This window comes from Aotus nancymaae, unplaced genomic scaffold, assembly GCF_030222135.1.
Source record: "Aotus nancymaae isolate 86718 unplaced genomic scaffold, 86718_ANA_hifiasm-v0.15.2.pri h1tg000018l, whole genome shotgun sequence".
Lineage (NCBI taxonomy): Eukaryota > Metazoa > Chordata > Mammalia > Primates > Aotidae > Aotus > Aotus nancymaae.
Genome location: NW_026988430.1, coordinates 18,774,565 through 18,788,635, shown reverse-complemented (window position 1 = coordinate 18,788,635; position 14,071 = coordinate 18,774,565). Strand labels below are relative to the sequence as shown.

The following is a 14,071-nucleotide window of genomic DNA, read 5'->3' as shown; positions in this document are numbered from 1 at the left end:
CGTAGCGCAAGGCAGGGCGGGAAAGGAAGGGGCGGGGACGCAAGGGCGAATCTATAAGAGGCGTCGTTCGGCGAGTTCGCTGCTCAGAAGCGCCGAGAGCGCGGCCGGGACGGTTGGAGAAGAAGGCGGCTCCCGGAAGGGGGAGAGACAAACTGCCGTAACCTCTGCCGTTCAGGAGCCCGGTTACTTATTTATTCGTTACCCTTTTTCTTCTTCCTCCCCCCAAAACCTTTTCCTTTCCCCTTTCTTTTTTTTTCCTTTTTGGGAGCTGAAAAATTTCCGGAAAGGGAAAGAAGGGCTCCTTTCGCTCCTTATTTCTCCGCCTCCTTCCCTCCCCCACCTTTCCCTCCTCCGGCTTTTTCCTCCCAACTCGGGGAGGTCCTTCCCTGTGGCCGCCCTGACGAGGTCTGAGCACCTAGGCGGAGGCGGCGCAGGCTTTTTGTAGTGAGGTTTGCGCCTGCGCAGCGCGGCTGCCTTCACCATGCACGGGGGTGGCCCCCCCTCGGGGGACAGCGCATGCCCGCTGCGCACCATCAAGAGAGTGCAGTTCGGAGTCCTGAGCCCGGATGAACTGGTAAGCAGCTCTGCCCTCCCCTTCCTCCCTCCTCCCCTGGCGGGCGGGGCCCGACGGAGGCTGCGGAAACTTGGCGCTTCTCGCAGCCTGTGGGTGCCGGGCTGGGAGGATGGCTCAGCAGCGCCAAGACCATGCAGGCGCCAGGCTCAGGCCTCCCAGAGTTATGTTTTGCAGAGTTGAGCAAGCTTAGCGCTTTGTCCGATTTGGGGGACTGGCTGGAGGGAGAGAAGGGTGACTGATTTCACACTACAGAGTTACCTACGTTAAAGGCGAATCCTAGGGAGTCTACAAGTTTGATTAAGAAGCCAAACCGCGGATAGTTCCCTCCTCTTCTATAATACAAATATTAATTAAGCACCTGCTCTGTTGTAGACACAAGAGACTGAGGTTTCAGAGGTGAACACGACAGACCAGGACCCTACCTTCAAGAACACTGTCTATGTGAAGGGGCAGGCAGTAAACATGAATACAATGAATGAACAAGATAATTCAGTTAATGGCAGTTGTCTCGAATAGAGTGAAACAGGGTAATGCTGTCGAGAGTCACTGAAGTGGGCTACTTTATTTTGTTGTTATTTATTTATTTTTTGGGGGACGGAGTTTCGCTCTTGTTGCCCAAGCTGGAGTACAATGGCGCGATCTCGGCTCACTGCAATCTATGTCTCCGGGGGTGAAGCGATTCTCCTGCCTCAGCCTCCCGAGTAGCTGGGATAACAGGCATGTGCCACCATGCCTGGCTAATTTTGTATTTTTAGTAGACATGGGGTTTCTCCATGTTGGTCAGTCCGGTCTCGAACTCCCTACCTCAGGTTATCCGTCCACCTAGGCCTCCCAAAGTGCTGGGATTACAGGCGTGAGCCACCACACCCGGCTACTGTTGTTACTGTTTTTGAGACAGAGTCTTGCTCTGTTGCCCAAGCTGGAATGCAATGGCACAGTCTCGGCTCACTGCAACAGCCGACTCCCGGGTTCAAGCGATTATCCTGCCTTAGCCTCCCGAGTAGCTGGGATTACAGGCATTCGCCACCATGCCCCGCTAATTTTTGTATTTTTAGTGTAGGAGGGGTTATGCTATGTTGGCCAGGCTTCTGTCTGGCACCTAACCCTCAGGTGATCCGCTTTTTTTTTTTTTTTAAAGGCGTAGTTTCCCTTTTGTTCCGCAGGCCGGAGTTCAGTGGCTGAACTCCTGACCTAAGGTGATCCACCCGCCTCGGCCTCCCAAAGTGCTGTGATTACAGGCATGAGCCACAGCTCCTGGCTGAGGTGGGGCTACTTCAGTTGGGATGGTGTCAGGGTCTGGGAAGTTCTATCTGAGAAGACGACATTACCTGAATGATGAGAGGCAGCCAGTCATCGAAGCCATAGTTTCTAGGGTGAGAACTTTTCAGGGAGAGGAAATAGCAAGTGCAAAGGGCCTGAGGGAGAAATGAACTTGGACTTGACCTAGAAGCTGAAAGGTGACCAATGTGGCTGAGGTTTAGTGGAGAGAAGAAGAGTGTTACAGAAATAGTCTAGAGAAGCATGGGATATTATATGTTATGGTAAGGAGTAACAACTTAATTCTGTTTTCAGTAGGTAGTCGTTGGACAATTGTAAACAGGAGAGTGACAGCAAACTCACATTTGAAAAAATACTGCTGTAGTTGCTCTATGAAGAACTGATGGGGGGCCAGGGAGGAAGAATGGAAGCAGGAGAGACCAGAGAGAGGAGGGTAGTCCTAGGGGAGAGCTATTGGTGACTTGGACTTCTTCCCTTCTGGAGCTAAGTAGAGGGAGCTCACTGGCTGGAAAGAATGGAGTTAAGTGGCTGTTTGTGGATAGAGACCATTTTGCTGGGAGAGAGTTCAGCTATGTCAGGAGTCAGAACGTCCCGATCTCACACCATACCACAGGATCAGTTCCAGATGAAGTTAAGACTTTTTTTTTTTTGAGACACAGTCTCACTCTGTCACCCAGGCTGGACTGCAGTGGCGTGATCTTGGCTCAGTACAACCTCCGCCTCATGGGTTCAAGTGATTCTCTTGCTTCAGCCTCCCGAGTAGCCGGGACTACAGGCGCATGCCACCACGCCCGGCTAATTTTTTGTATTTTTAGTAGAGACCATCCTGGCTAACAGAGAGAAACCCTGTCTCTACTAAACCATGGGCAACCATCCTGGCTAACAGAGAGAAATCCTGTCTCTACTAAAATATAACAAATTAGCCGGGCGTGGTGGCATGCGCCTGTAGTCCCGGCTACTCGGGAGGCTGAAGCAGGAGAATCACTTGAACCCGTGAGGGTGGAGGTTGTACTGAGCCAAGATCACACCACTGCAGTCCAGCCTGGGTGACAGAGTGAGACTCTGTCTCAAAAAAAAAAAAGCTTAATCTCTTTGCCTAATGATGCCCCTTTCCCAGTCTTGCATGATTCAGTAAATAGTTTCTCCATTCATCTGTTAGCTCAGGCCCAAAACCTAAAAGCCATTTTTGATTCTCTTTATCACAATCAATTCATCAGCCGGAGTGTCAGTTCTACCTTTAAAAATATGTCTGGAATCCAGTCATTGATGACCATTTCCACCACCACATCCCACCATATTCCGCTCCACTATCATCTTTCCCGTGGGCTGCTGTAGTAGCCCTATTTGGTCTTCCTTTGCAAGCACGACTAGAGCAGGCTAGAGAGATTTCTTCATCCCATCCCTTCCCTGCATGGAATCCTCTCCAGAACTTTCAGATTCCTTACTCTGACCTATAAAGTCCTGTTTTATCTGGCCCCTGCTCGCCTCTCCATCTCATTACTAGTCTCCTCTTTGCTTTTCTTTAACCACATTGACTGCTTGCTCCTCTAACACTGCAAGCTTATTCCTACCTCAAGGACTTTATTATTCACTGTTCCTCCTGCTTGGAACAACATTGCTCAGACCTCTGCTCTGCATGCCTGCCTGTTCGTTTATGTCTATATGCTCTCTGTTGAAATAGCGTATCTTTTTTTTTTTTTTTTTTTTTTTTTTGAAACAGGGTCTCTCTGTCACCCAAGCTGGAGTGCAGTGGCTCGATCACAGCTCATTGCAGCCTCCTAGGCTCAAAATATGCTCCCAGACCAGGCACACTCGCTCACGCCTGTAATCTCAGCACTTTGGGAGGCCTGGGCGGGGGGCGGGCAGATCACGGGGAGAGGAGTTCAAGACCAGGCTGGCAAGATAGTGAAACCCTGTCTCTACTAAAAATACAAAAATTGGCTGGGTGTGGTGGCATGCGCCTGTAGTTCAGCTATTCGGGAAGCTGAGGCAGGAGAATCGCTTGAACCCGGGAGGCGGAGGTTGCAGTGAGCTGAGACTGAGCCATTGTACTAGCCTGGGTGACAGAGCAAGACTCTGACTCAAAAAAAAAAGAGATGCTCCCACCTCAGACCCCCAACCCCCACCTCAGTAGCAGGGACTACAGGTTCATACCACCATGCCTAATTTTTATATTTGTTGGAGAGATGGATTCTCACTGTGTTACCCAGGCTGGTGAACTAGGCTCAAGCAATCCCCTGCCCCGACCTCCCAAAGTGCTGGGATTCCAGGCATGAGCTGGTCCATGTCATATCTTTAGGAGTGCTTCCCTGACCACTCTGTTGAAATAGCATCCCCCCCCACCACGCCCCTGTTTTCTCTGACCATTCTCTACTGTATTTTCCTTTATAACCTGTCACTCCTGAAAGGATTAGTTTTTCTGTTTCTTGCTTCCTTGCTAGACAATGGATTTCATGAGGGACCTTGTCTGTGTTATTCATGTTTATTCAGTATCTCAGGCAGTGCCTGGCGCGTAATAGACATGTAATAAAAATTGGTTAAATAGGCTGGGCTCGTTAGCTCACGCCTGTAATCCCAGCACTTTGGGAGGCCGAGGTGGGTGGATCACCTGAGGTTGGGAGTTTGAGACTAGCCTGACCAACATGGAGAAACCCCATCTCTACTAAAAAAAAAATTATATACAAAAAATTAGCTGGGTGTGGTGGCGCATGCCTGTAATCCCAGCTACTCGGAGGCTGAGGTAAGAGAATCGCTTGAACCCAGGAGGCGGAGGTTGCGGTGAGTCAAGATCTTGCCAATCCACTCCAGCCTGGGCAACAAGAGCGAAACTCCATGTCAAAAAAAAATAAATTAAATTAGCTAAATAAATAAAGTGAATGAAACAACTGGACAAATATTCAAAGATACATGTAGAAGGACTTTTATTGCAACATTGTTTGAAAGTGACAATTATTGGTTTTCCTGAATTCTTAAAAATGGGTGGAAAAAAAACAAAAGAAAGTGACAATTATAAATCACTTAATATTTACTAGGAATCCTGTTGAATAACTTAGGGGGCGTATTCTTACAGTGTAATGGAAGACCTCCACATCTGTAATCCCAGCACTTTGGGAGGCTGAGGCAGGTGGATCATGAGTCAGGAATTCAAGACCAACCTGGCCAACGTGGTGAAACCCCGTCTCTACTAAAACTACAAAAATTACTAAACCTTCACCCCTGTAATCCCAGCACTTTGGGAGGCCGAGGTGGGTGGATAGTGAGTCATGAGTTTAAGACCAATCTGGCCAACGTGGTGAAACCCCGACTCTACTAATACTACCGGGCATGGTGGCAGGCACCTGTAATCGCAACTGCTTGGTAGGCTGAGGCAGGAGAATCACTTGAACCTGGGAGGCAGAGGTTGCAGTGAGCCAAGATCATGGCACTGCACTCCCAGCCTGGGTGACAGAGTGAAACTCCCACTCAAAAAAAAAAAAAAAAGAAGAAGACCTTCCCAGTAGGGTCCCACACTGTGCTGATGCTCTGAGGCACTGTAGCACACTCACAGCAGCTGCAGTGAGGTTTTTTTTTTTTTTGAGACGGAGTTTCGCTCTTGTTACCAGGCTGGAGTGCAATGGCATGATCTTGGCTCACTGCAACCTCCGCCTCCTGGGTTCAAGCAATTCTCCTGCCTCAGCCTCCCGAGTAGCTGGGACTACAGGTGTGCACCACCATGCCCAGCTAATTTTTGTATTTTTTAGTAGAGACAGGGTTTCACCTTGTTGACCAGGATGGTCTCGATTTCTTGACCTCGTGATCCACCCGCCTTGGCCTCCCAAAGTGCTGGGATTATAGGCGTGAGCCACCGCGCCTGGTGCTGCAGTGAGGTATTTTAAATTTCCAAGGGAAGCACAGGTCAGATACCCCTGCAACTCGTAGTTCCTGGTAGTTCAACATTAGTTTCAACAGTAGATGGTGCCAAATCCCTTTCTGTGACGTCATGTCTTTGTGAAGCTGGGTTTTTAGCAGTTGCTAAGTACAGGCAAAAATCAGTTCATAGGAAAGATAAAGGTGGTGCTGTTCGGTTTGATTCCAAGGTTTGAGAGGTTGTGCAGTGCCTAACAGGTGCCATAAATGAATGATGTGGCTATTTGAGAAAGAATAAAAATACCTTGTTTTAATATATTAAAATAGTATTTTCACATTATGTGTATTTTCTTAAATGGCTAGTAAGTTCCTAGGACATAAATGCTTAAGTTGTTTGGTTCTAGATGCTTAATAAGTTGCTGTCGTTTTTTTGAGATAGTCTTGTTCTGTTGCCTAAGCCGGAGTGCAGTGGTGAGATCTCAGCTCACTGTAACCTCCACCTCCTGGGTTCAGGTGATTCTCCTGCCTCAACCTCCCAAGTAGCTGGGATCACAGGTGCCTGCCACCATGCCCAGCTAATTTTTATATTTTTGGTAGAGACAGGGTTTTGCCACATTGGCCATCTGGATCTCAAACTTCTGACCTCAAGTAATCTGCCCACCCTGGCCTCCCAAAGTGCTGGGATTACAGGTGTGAGTCACCATGCTTGACCGTGGCTCTCTTTTGACGTAGTGAGTGCTGTGAGTTACGGAAATGATAAGAGCACTGTGGGCTGATGTTAGGGAATCTATGGATAAATGAAAAAGTTACTCAAGTGTATGCAGAGTGATGATCTTATGTTATAATGGGGACATATTTACATTTCTTAAAAGCGTGAGAAAAAAAAGTCTGGGTGCCATAGCTCATGTCTGTATAATCCCAGCACTTTGGGAGACTGAGGTGGGAGGTTCACTTGAGGCCTGGAGTTCGAGACCAGCCTGGGCAACAGCAAGACCCTGTCTCAATTAAAAAATAATAAATGGGCTGGGTACGGTGGCTCACACCTGTAATCCCAGCACTTTGGGAGGCTGAGGTGGGCAGATCACCTGAGGTCAGGAGTTCAGGACCAGCCTGGCTAACATGGTGAAACACCGTCTCTACTAAAAATGCAAAAATTAGTTGGGTGTGGTGGCAAGCGCCTGTAATCCCAGCTACTTGGGAGGCTGAGCGACAAGAGCCAGCTGAACCTGGGAGGTGGAGGTTGTAGTGACCTGAGATTGAATAATAACAACAAATAAACAAAAGTATAGGACACTGTTGGCCGAACTCTACCGGCGTCATCTCAGGTGTGTATGATTGTTGGGGGGCTCTCATAGTGCTCTGCATGTCTTGCATTTTATACAGTGTCTGTATTTTGAGGGGCTAAACAGATGGTTCAGTTTTGGGTAGAAGGATGGGTGAGTAAGGGGCCTCTTGTTGTGGAACAGATGGTATTTTAGGCTAAAATGTTTTCCAGAGGTCTTGGGGGGTCAGTGCATGGAGGGACAGAGGGCTCTCTGAATTGGCTTTGAGATAGCTGTTGTCCTTGCTGTTACAGATTTAGATGTTGCTAGGTGAGGGAAGGAAGCAAGGAGAGTGGGTACTAGAGCTTTATACAGAGTGTGCACAAAATTTTGGGGAAAGAGGGAGCTGGATATCATTAACAGTTGTTGACCCCTATTCATTAAAAACAACTGTCTACCATGGCATGCATAACTTAATTTATTTATATCCTAACTTATTCAAATAAGGATTTAAATCAGTAATTTTTTTTTTTTTTAAATACAGAATCTAGTTCTGTTGCCCAGGCTGGAGTGCAGTGGCATGGTCTCTGCTCACTGCAACCTCTGCCTCCCAGGCTCAAGCGATTCTCCTGTCTCAGCCTCCCGAGTAACTGGGATTACAGGCACCCACCAACACTCCCAGCTAATATTTGTATTTTTATTAGAGACGGGGTTTCACCATGTTGGACAGGCTGGTCTCGAACTCCTGACTTCAGGTGATCTGCCCATCTCGGCCTCCCATCATGCTGGGATTACAGGCATGAGCCACCATGCCTGGCCAGTAATGTATTCTCTTAGGTAGAGTGTGGGCTACATTAATGAGTCAGAAGATTGTCCTTGTCTTCAGATTATTTATAATCTTGTGAGGGGTATCCTATACAGCAAATATTTACTTAGCCCCCACCATATGTTGGTTACTGGGCTAGGTGCTGAGAATGCAAAGAGAAATAAAACATGATCTTTGCCCTCAAGGATTACAGTCCGACGGGAGAGACAGTTATGTAACCAGGTAATTAAAATGGGGCTGAGAACCTTGCTTGGGTGTGCATAAGGCTAGGAAGAGAAAGAAGACTTCACAAGGAGGTGACCTCTCAACTGGGTCTTAAAGAATAAACAGAAGTTTACTCTAAAGGGGGCATGTGAAGCAAAGGAGTTTTGAGAAAGCTATTGTGCTAAGAACATAAATGTGTGGGAGGTAGGTAGGAGAATGTGGTACCAAATAAAGCTGTAAAAGCAACTTTAAGCCAAGTTATAAGGACATTGTCAGCCTTGCTAAAGGCAGAGGAAAGAGAATGAGTATTTACTGAGATTATGTGACAGCCCTTTTGTTCTGTGACCTCAGGGACAGAACCCAAAGAGAACCCAGCCTGACTGACTGGCCACCCCCTCAAGAGTTTAACCTTTATCCTGTAGGCAGTGGAACCAGTATTGGCTGAAGGGCTGGGGGCTAAAATATAATTTAAAATGACAGTTTGAGGCTGGGCGCAGTGGCTCATGCCTGTAATCACAGCACATTGGGAAGGTCAAGGTGGGTGGATCACTTGAGGCCAGGAGTTGAGACCATCCTAGCCAACATGGTGAAACCCCGTCTCTACTAAAAATACAAAAATTAGCCAGGCATGGTGGTGGGCACCTGTAATCCCAGCTACTTGGGAGGCTGAGGCACAAGAATCACTTGAACCCCAGAGACAGAGGTTGCAGTGAGCTGAGATTGTACCACTGCACTCCAGCCTGAATGACAGAGCGAGACCCTTTCTCAAAAAATAAAAAATGGGCCGGGTGTGGTGGCTCATGCCTGTAATCCCAGCGCTTTGGGAGGCTGAGGCAAGTGGATCATGAGGTCAGGAGATTGAGACCATCCTGGCCAACATGGTGAAGCCTCATCTCTACTAAAAATACAAAAATTAGCCAGGCATGGTGGTGTGTGCCTGTAGTCCCAGCAACTCGGGAGGCTGAGGCAGGAGAATCGCTTGAACCCAGGAGGTGGAGGTTGCAGTGAGCTGAGATCACATCACTGCACTCCAGCCTGGGTGACAGAGTGAGACTCTGCCTAAAAAAATAATAATAAAATAAAAATGAGAGTTTGTGAAATTGTGGTGCAGAGATAGCTCTTCTCATTAACCAGGATATGCATATCTGCTATCTAGGACACCCCCGGCCCAGTCTCAGAAACCCTGACAGCAGAATTAGTCATTAGGAAGGTGGTTGGCTTGGTCGGCATAGACGTTGAACAGAGAGAGGTTAAACATTTTGAGCGTGATTTCCCTTAGGCCCCTCGACAGTGTCTGTTCTGGAGGCTAGGTTTATAACTGCTTCTGCTTTTTTTTGGTCTCTCATTCAAGGTGAACAAACCCCCTTTATGTTTCTCACCAGACACAATGCAGCTGATGAGGTTCCAGCTTTTTGAATTTAGTCATACATGGGGACTGTCTCCCTGAGATTTCGTCAGGTCATGTTGACGAGAATTTTGAACCTGTTTGAGGCTGAGAGGTGTTCAGAACTTGAGCCTTGCATCTGTAGACCATTTTGGTTTCTACCCAGCAGTGGCCAGTCAGATCTGTTATGAGGGGATTACTGGTTTGACTGTCAGGGTAACCTCTCTTTTTCCAAGTTTTTTGAGGATACTTCCCTGCAGTGCAGAGTCCTAAGCAGTAAGTCAATTGAACAGACATTTGTTAGGAGCCTGCCATGTTTCAGGAAGACCCAGGTGATTCAGGATGGTTGAGGGATTCTGCCTGCCTCAGAGGTGCTTATAGTTATGGGGAAGACACACCCCCATAGGCCATTTTATTGCATTGTTGTATGTGCAGCCATAGAGGGGCTTGGATGCACAGAGGAGGGCTGCCTATGTATTTTGGAGAGGCTGTGGAAAGGCTTCCTGGAGGAAGTAGTGCCTGAGCTGAGTCTTCAAATAGGAGCTTTGCAGTGGGGAAGAACATTCAAAGCAGAGAGAGGCACTAGCGTACAGAAAACCCCAGAGGAGTGCAGCACGTGTTTTGCTGGGTGATAGGAGGACTCCAGGGGATTGTCAATGAGGAGTAAACAGGAAGGTGTGGAGCATCAGGGAAATGAAGGTTGGGAACATGATGAAATCCTTATGGTAAGCTGTCCTGCTGAGTTTGGATGTCAGTTTAAGGACAAGAGGATATGAATGATTATATTTTTATTTATTTTTGGCACACATTTTCATTTTAGAATGAGCACCCTAGTTGTGGTGTGGAAGGATTGGAAGAGACAGGCTGGTGACCATAGGAACGCTCTGATGTAGACTACAAGGAAAGGGCCTGAACTAGGGCAGTGGTTGTGGGGATGGAGAAGAGAGGCAAGATTCAAGAAATACTTAGGGGGCCAGGTGTGGTGGCTCACGCCTGTAATCCCAGCTGAGATCCCGCCAACTGCATTCCACCCTGAGTGACAGAGTGAGACTTCCCCGCCCCCCGAAAAAAATAGGAGGTAAAAGTGACCAGTACTTGGTGAATGATTGAATAATAGTGGCCATTCATAAAGCAGCAATCACATCCTGGATTTAAACAGGCTAATTAAGTCCTTAATGGTTACACAGTTTATAAGTAATAGAGGCAGAATTCCAAAGCAAGGGTCCCTGATAGCTAAGTCCATGTTCTTTGGACTGTTTTATGCTTGAAGGTAAGGAAAGGTAAGCATAGGTTTCTGAATCTAGGATGGAGACTAAAGGAAAAAGGCTTTTGTGGAAAAGGGAGTTTGCTTTTAGACCTGTTTAATTTGCTTTATTGGTGTGATGTTTGCAGGGGGTTCAGTAGGTAGTTAAATATTTGAACCCTAAGTCCAGAAGAAAAGTGAGGCCTGGAGTTGGAGAGTTGAGAATGAGTATATAAGCTTGCCTTGGAGATCTGTGAGTTTGATTCTGGACCACTGCAATAAAGCAAGTCACGTGAAGTTTTTTGGTTGCCCTGTGCATATAAGTTATGTTTATACTATGCTGTAGTCTACTAAGTGTAAGTGCAATAGCATTACATCTTTGTTTTTTCTTTTTTTTTTTTTTTTGAGACAGAATCTCGCTCTGTCATCCAGGCTGGAGTGCAGTGGCGCAATCTCAGTGCACTGCAACCTCCACCTCCCGGGTTCAAGCGATTCTCCTGCCTCAGCCTCCTGAGTAGCTAGGATTATAGGCACCCAGCACCACGCCTGGTTAATTTTTTTTATTTTTAGTAGAGATGGTGTTTCACCATGTTGGCCAGGCTGGTCTTGAACTTCTGACCTCAGGTGATCCACCCAACTCAGCCTCCCAAAGTGCTGGGATTACAAATGTGAGCCACCATGCCCTGCCCATCTACTTCTGAGTTCTTCTGTTTCCTCCTTTCCTTCACTGAAATGTCCCCGTCAAGTCCTGGCTCCAACTTTCTTGGGATTCCAGCTGTTCACTTTTGCTTCAAATCACTTCCACCAACCTGTCTTCCTAGCACCTGTTTCTCCAGTCTTTTAATAAAATCTCCCTCTGGACATGAAAGTGTTCAAGCAAGATCAGGCCTTGAGAAGGAGGGCATGACAAAGATGAGGGTAAAGAAACAGGACTGCATCTCTGAGTGCCTTGTTCATTATCAGGGGCTTGAGTTGGCAGGGCATGTCTTGGGGCAGAATACCTGGCCTGTCATGGAAAGGGTACCAGTAGAGAGGCTCCTGCCAGGGTCTCAGATTATGAGCTTGATTTCTGCTTGGGAGGAACAAATAAAGCATTGTTTTGTTTTTTGTTTTTTCTGAAACAACTTTTATTTCTTTTTGTGGTTAATCCTGTGGATGTCAGAGACCTAGAATTTAACCCAGATGGAAGTCTGGGGGTTTGTGTCCTAGTGGCAGGTGATTTGTATGGAACTCAGTGTTGACCATTATTTAGTGTGAGTGCTTTTCCTGCCTCAGTGACTGGAATAAGCCTCTGATTTGGGATATTCAACCCATTCCCCTTACTCTAGGCTAAACTTACTTAGTTCTTCTATAAGTAGTTCAGGGTTTTCGCAGACCTTAGTACAGAGCTTCCCAGCCACAAAAGCTAGGAACTAGGAACGCTGTTTAGTTTTTGGCCTTTCTTTCTTTGCAGAAGCGAATGTCTGTGACGGAGGGTGGTATCAAATACCCAGAGACGACTGAGGGAGGCCGCCCCAAGCTTGGGGGGCTGATGGATCCAAGACAGGGGGTGATTGAGCGGACTGGCCGCTGCCAAACATGTGCAGGTAAGTGCTGGGAGCTGGTTGGGATCCCAGAGGGGAGGTAGGTTGGGTCCTCAAAGAAAACTAGGGCTGATGGTAGACACCTGGAGGCCTCAGAGATGAGTGGAGCTGGGAGCAAAGCACTGGGTATGTGTCCCACAGGAAACATGACAGAGTGTCCTGGCCACTTTGGCCACATTGAATTGGCCAAGCCTGTGTTTCACGTGGGCTTCCTGGTGAAGACAATGAAAGTTTTGCGCTGTGTCTGCTTCTTCTGCTCCAAACTGCTTGTGGACTCTGTGAGTGGGGAATGGGCTCTGGTCTGGGAGGGAGGCTGCTGGTGGTGGGGAGGGGGATGGCTTCCACTGACCCTGCTCTGCCCTGTCCCCAGAACAACCCAAAGATCAAGGACATCCTGGCCAAGTCCAAGGGACAGCCCAAGAAGCGGCTCACACATGTCTACGACCTTTGCAAGGGCAAAAACATCTGCGAGGGTGGGGAGGAGATGGACAACAAGTTTGGTGTGGAACAGCCTGAGGGTGACGAGGATCTGACCAAAGAGAAGGTGGCTGGGGCTGGTGGAGACTTGGGAAGGAGGGATCAGAAGGTGGCCATAGAGGCCTGGAGGGAGGAAACTGGAAGGGAAGGACATGGAGGAGCAGGAGGAGCTGGCCTGGTGTGGAGGGAAATGGCTCAACCTCTGGGCTCTGATGGCCCCTCTCTCTCCTCGGAAGGGCCATGGTGGCTGTGGGCGGTACCAGCCCAGGATCCGACGTTCTGGCCTAGAGCTGTATGCAGAATGGAAGCACGTTAATGAGGACTCTCAGGAGAAGAAGATCCTGCTGAGTCCAGAGAGAGTGCATGAGATCTTCAAACGCATCTCAGATGAGGAGTGTTTTGTGCTGGGCATGGAGCCCCGCTATGCGCGGCCAGAGTGGATGATCGTCACGGTGCTGCCTGTGCCCCCACTCTCCGTGCGGCCTGCTGTTGTGATGCAGGGCTCTGCCCGCAACCAGGTCAGTGGCTCCAGGGCTCTTCCTCTTAGCTGGAGGGCGAGATGTCTAAAGGGAGGAAGCCCTATAGGTGGGGCTGGGGTGTGCCTGGGGGATGGATGGATGGATGGATGGATAGATGGATGGATGGATGGACCTGGGTTTGAAAATCCCCTGCCACTTACTGGTCGTATGTCCTTTCATGAGTCCCTTTATGTGGTTAAAGGCCACAAAGGTGTTTCTGAATCTATCAGTGATAGTGGGCAGCCCTGCCTCCTGGGGTGGAGTGAGGGTGAGAGCTGTGCTGTGTGCCTGGCACATGCTTGCCGAGTGCTGGCAGTGGTGGCTGGACCATGATGATTCTGACTTCCTGCCTCAGGATGACCTGACTCACAAACTGGCTGACATTGTGAAGATCAACAATCAGCTGCGACGCAACGAGCAGAATGGTGCAGCGGCCCATGTCATTGCAGAGGATGTGAAGCTCCTCCAGTTCCATGTGGCCACCATGGTGGACAATGAGCTGCCTGGCCTACCCCGTGTGAGTTAGCATGGTCCCCACCCATCTGTGGATTGGAGCCAGGGTTGGGGCTAGCATGAGGCCTCAGAGATCTGGAAGAGGGCCCAGTGTTGACTTTCTGGGCCACCCCCACCCTGTGTTTTTCCTCACAGGCCATGCAGAAGTCTGGGCGTCCCCTCAAGTCCCTGAAGCAGCGGTTGAAGGGCAAGGAAGGCCGGGTGCGGGGGAACCTGATGGGCAAACGAGTGGACTTCTCAGCCCGTACTGTCATCACCCCCGACCCCAACCTCTCCATTGACCAGGTTGGCGTGCCCCGCTCCATTGCCGCCAACATGACCTTTGCAGAGATTGTCACCCCCTTCAACATTGACAGGTGTGCC

At 48.6% G+C, this 14,071-nt stretch overlaps 1 protein-coding gene across 1 annotated transcript in view; it reads left to right on the top strand.

Annotated features, from left to right (window-relative positions):
* The first annotated feature begins 81 nt into the window (after positions 1-81).
* POLR2A (RNA polymerase II subunit A) overlaps positions 82-14,071 on the top strand; it is a 30,487-nt gene continuing 16,497 nt past the window's right edge. The window contains exons 1-7 of the mRNA XM_012457480.2: positions 82-574; positions 12,071-12,203; positions 12,342-12,478; positions 12,571-12,744; positions 12,914-13,195; positions 13,551-13,712; positions 13,844-14,064. Coding sequence (XP_012312903.1) covers positions 482-574; positions 12,071-12,203; positions 12,342-12,478; positions 12,571-12,744; positions 12,914-13,195; positions 13,551-13,712; positions 13,844-14,064 — 1,202 coding nt within the window. The 5' untranslated portion in view covers positions 82-481. The remainder of the gene's footprint in view (positions 575-12,070; positions 12,204-12,341; positions 12,479-12,570; positions 12,745-12,913; positions 13,196-13,550; positions 13,713-13,843; positions 14,065-14,071) is intronic.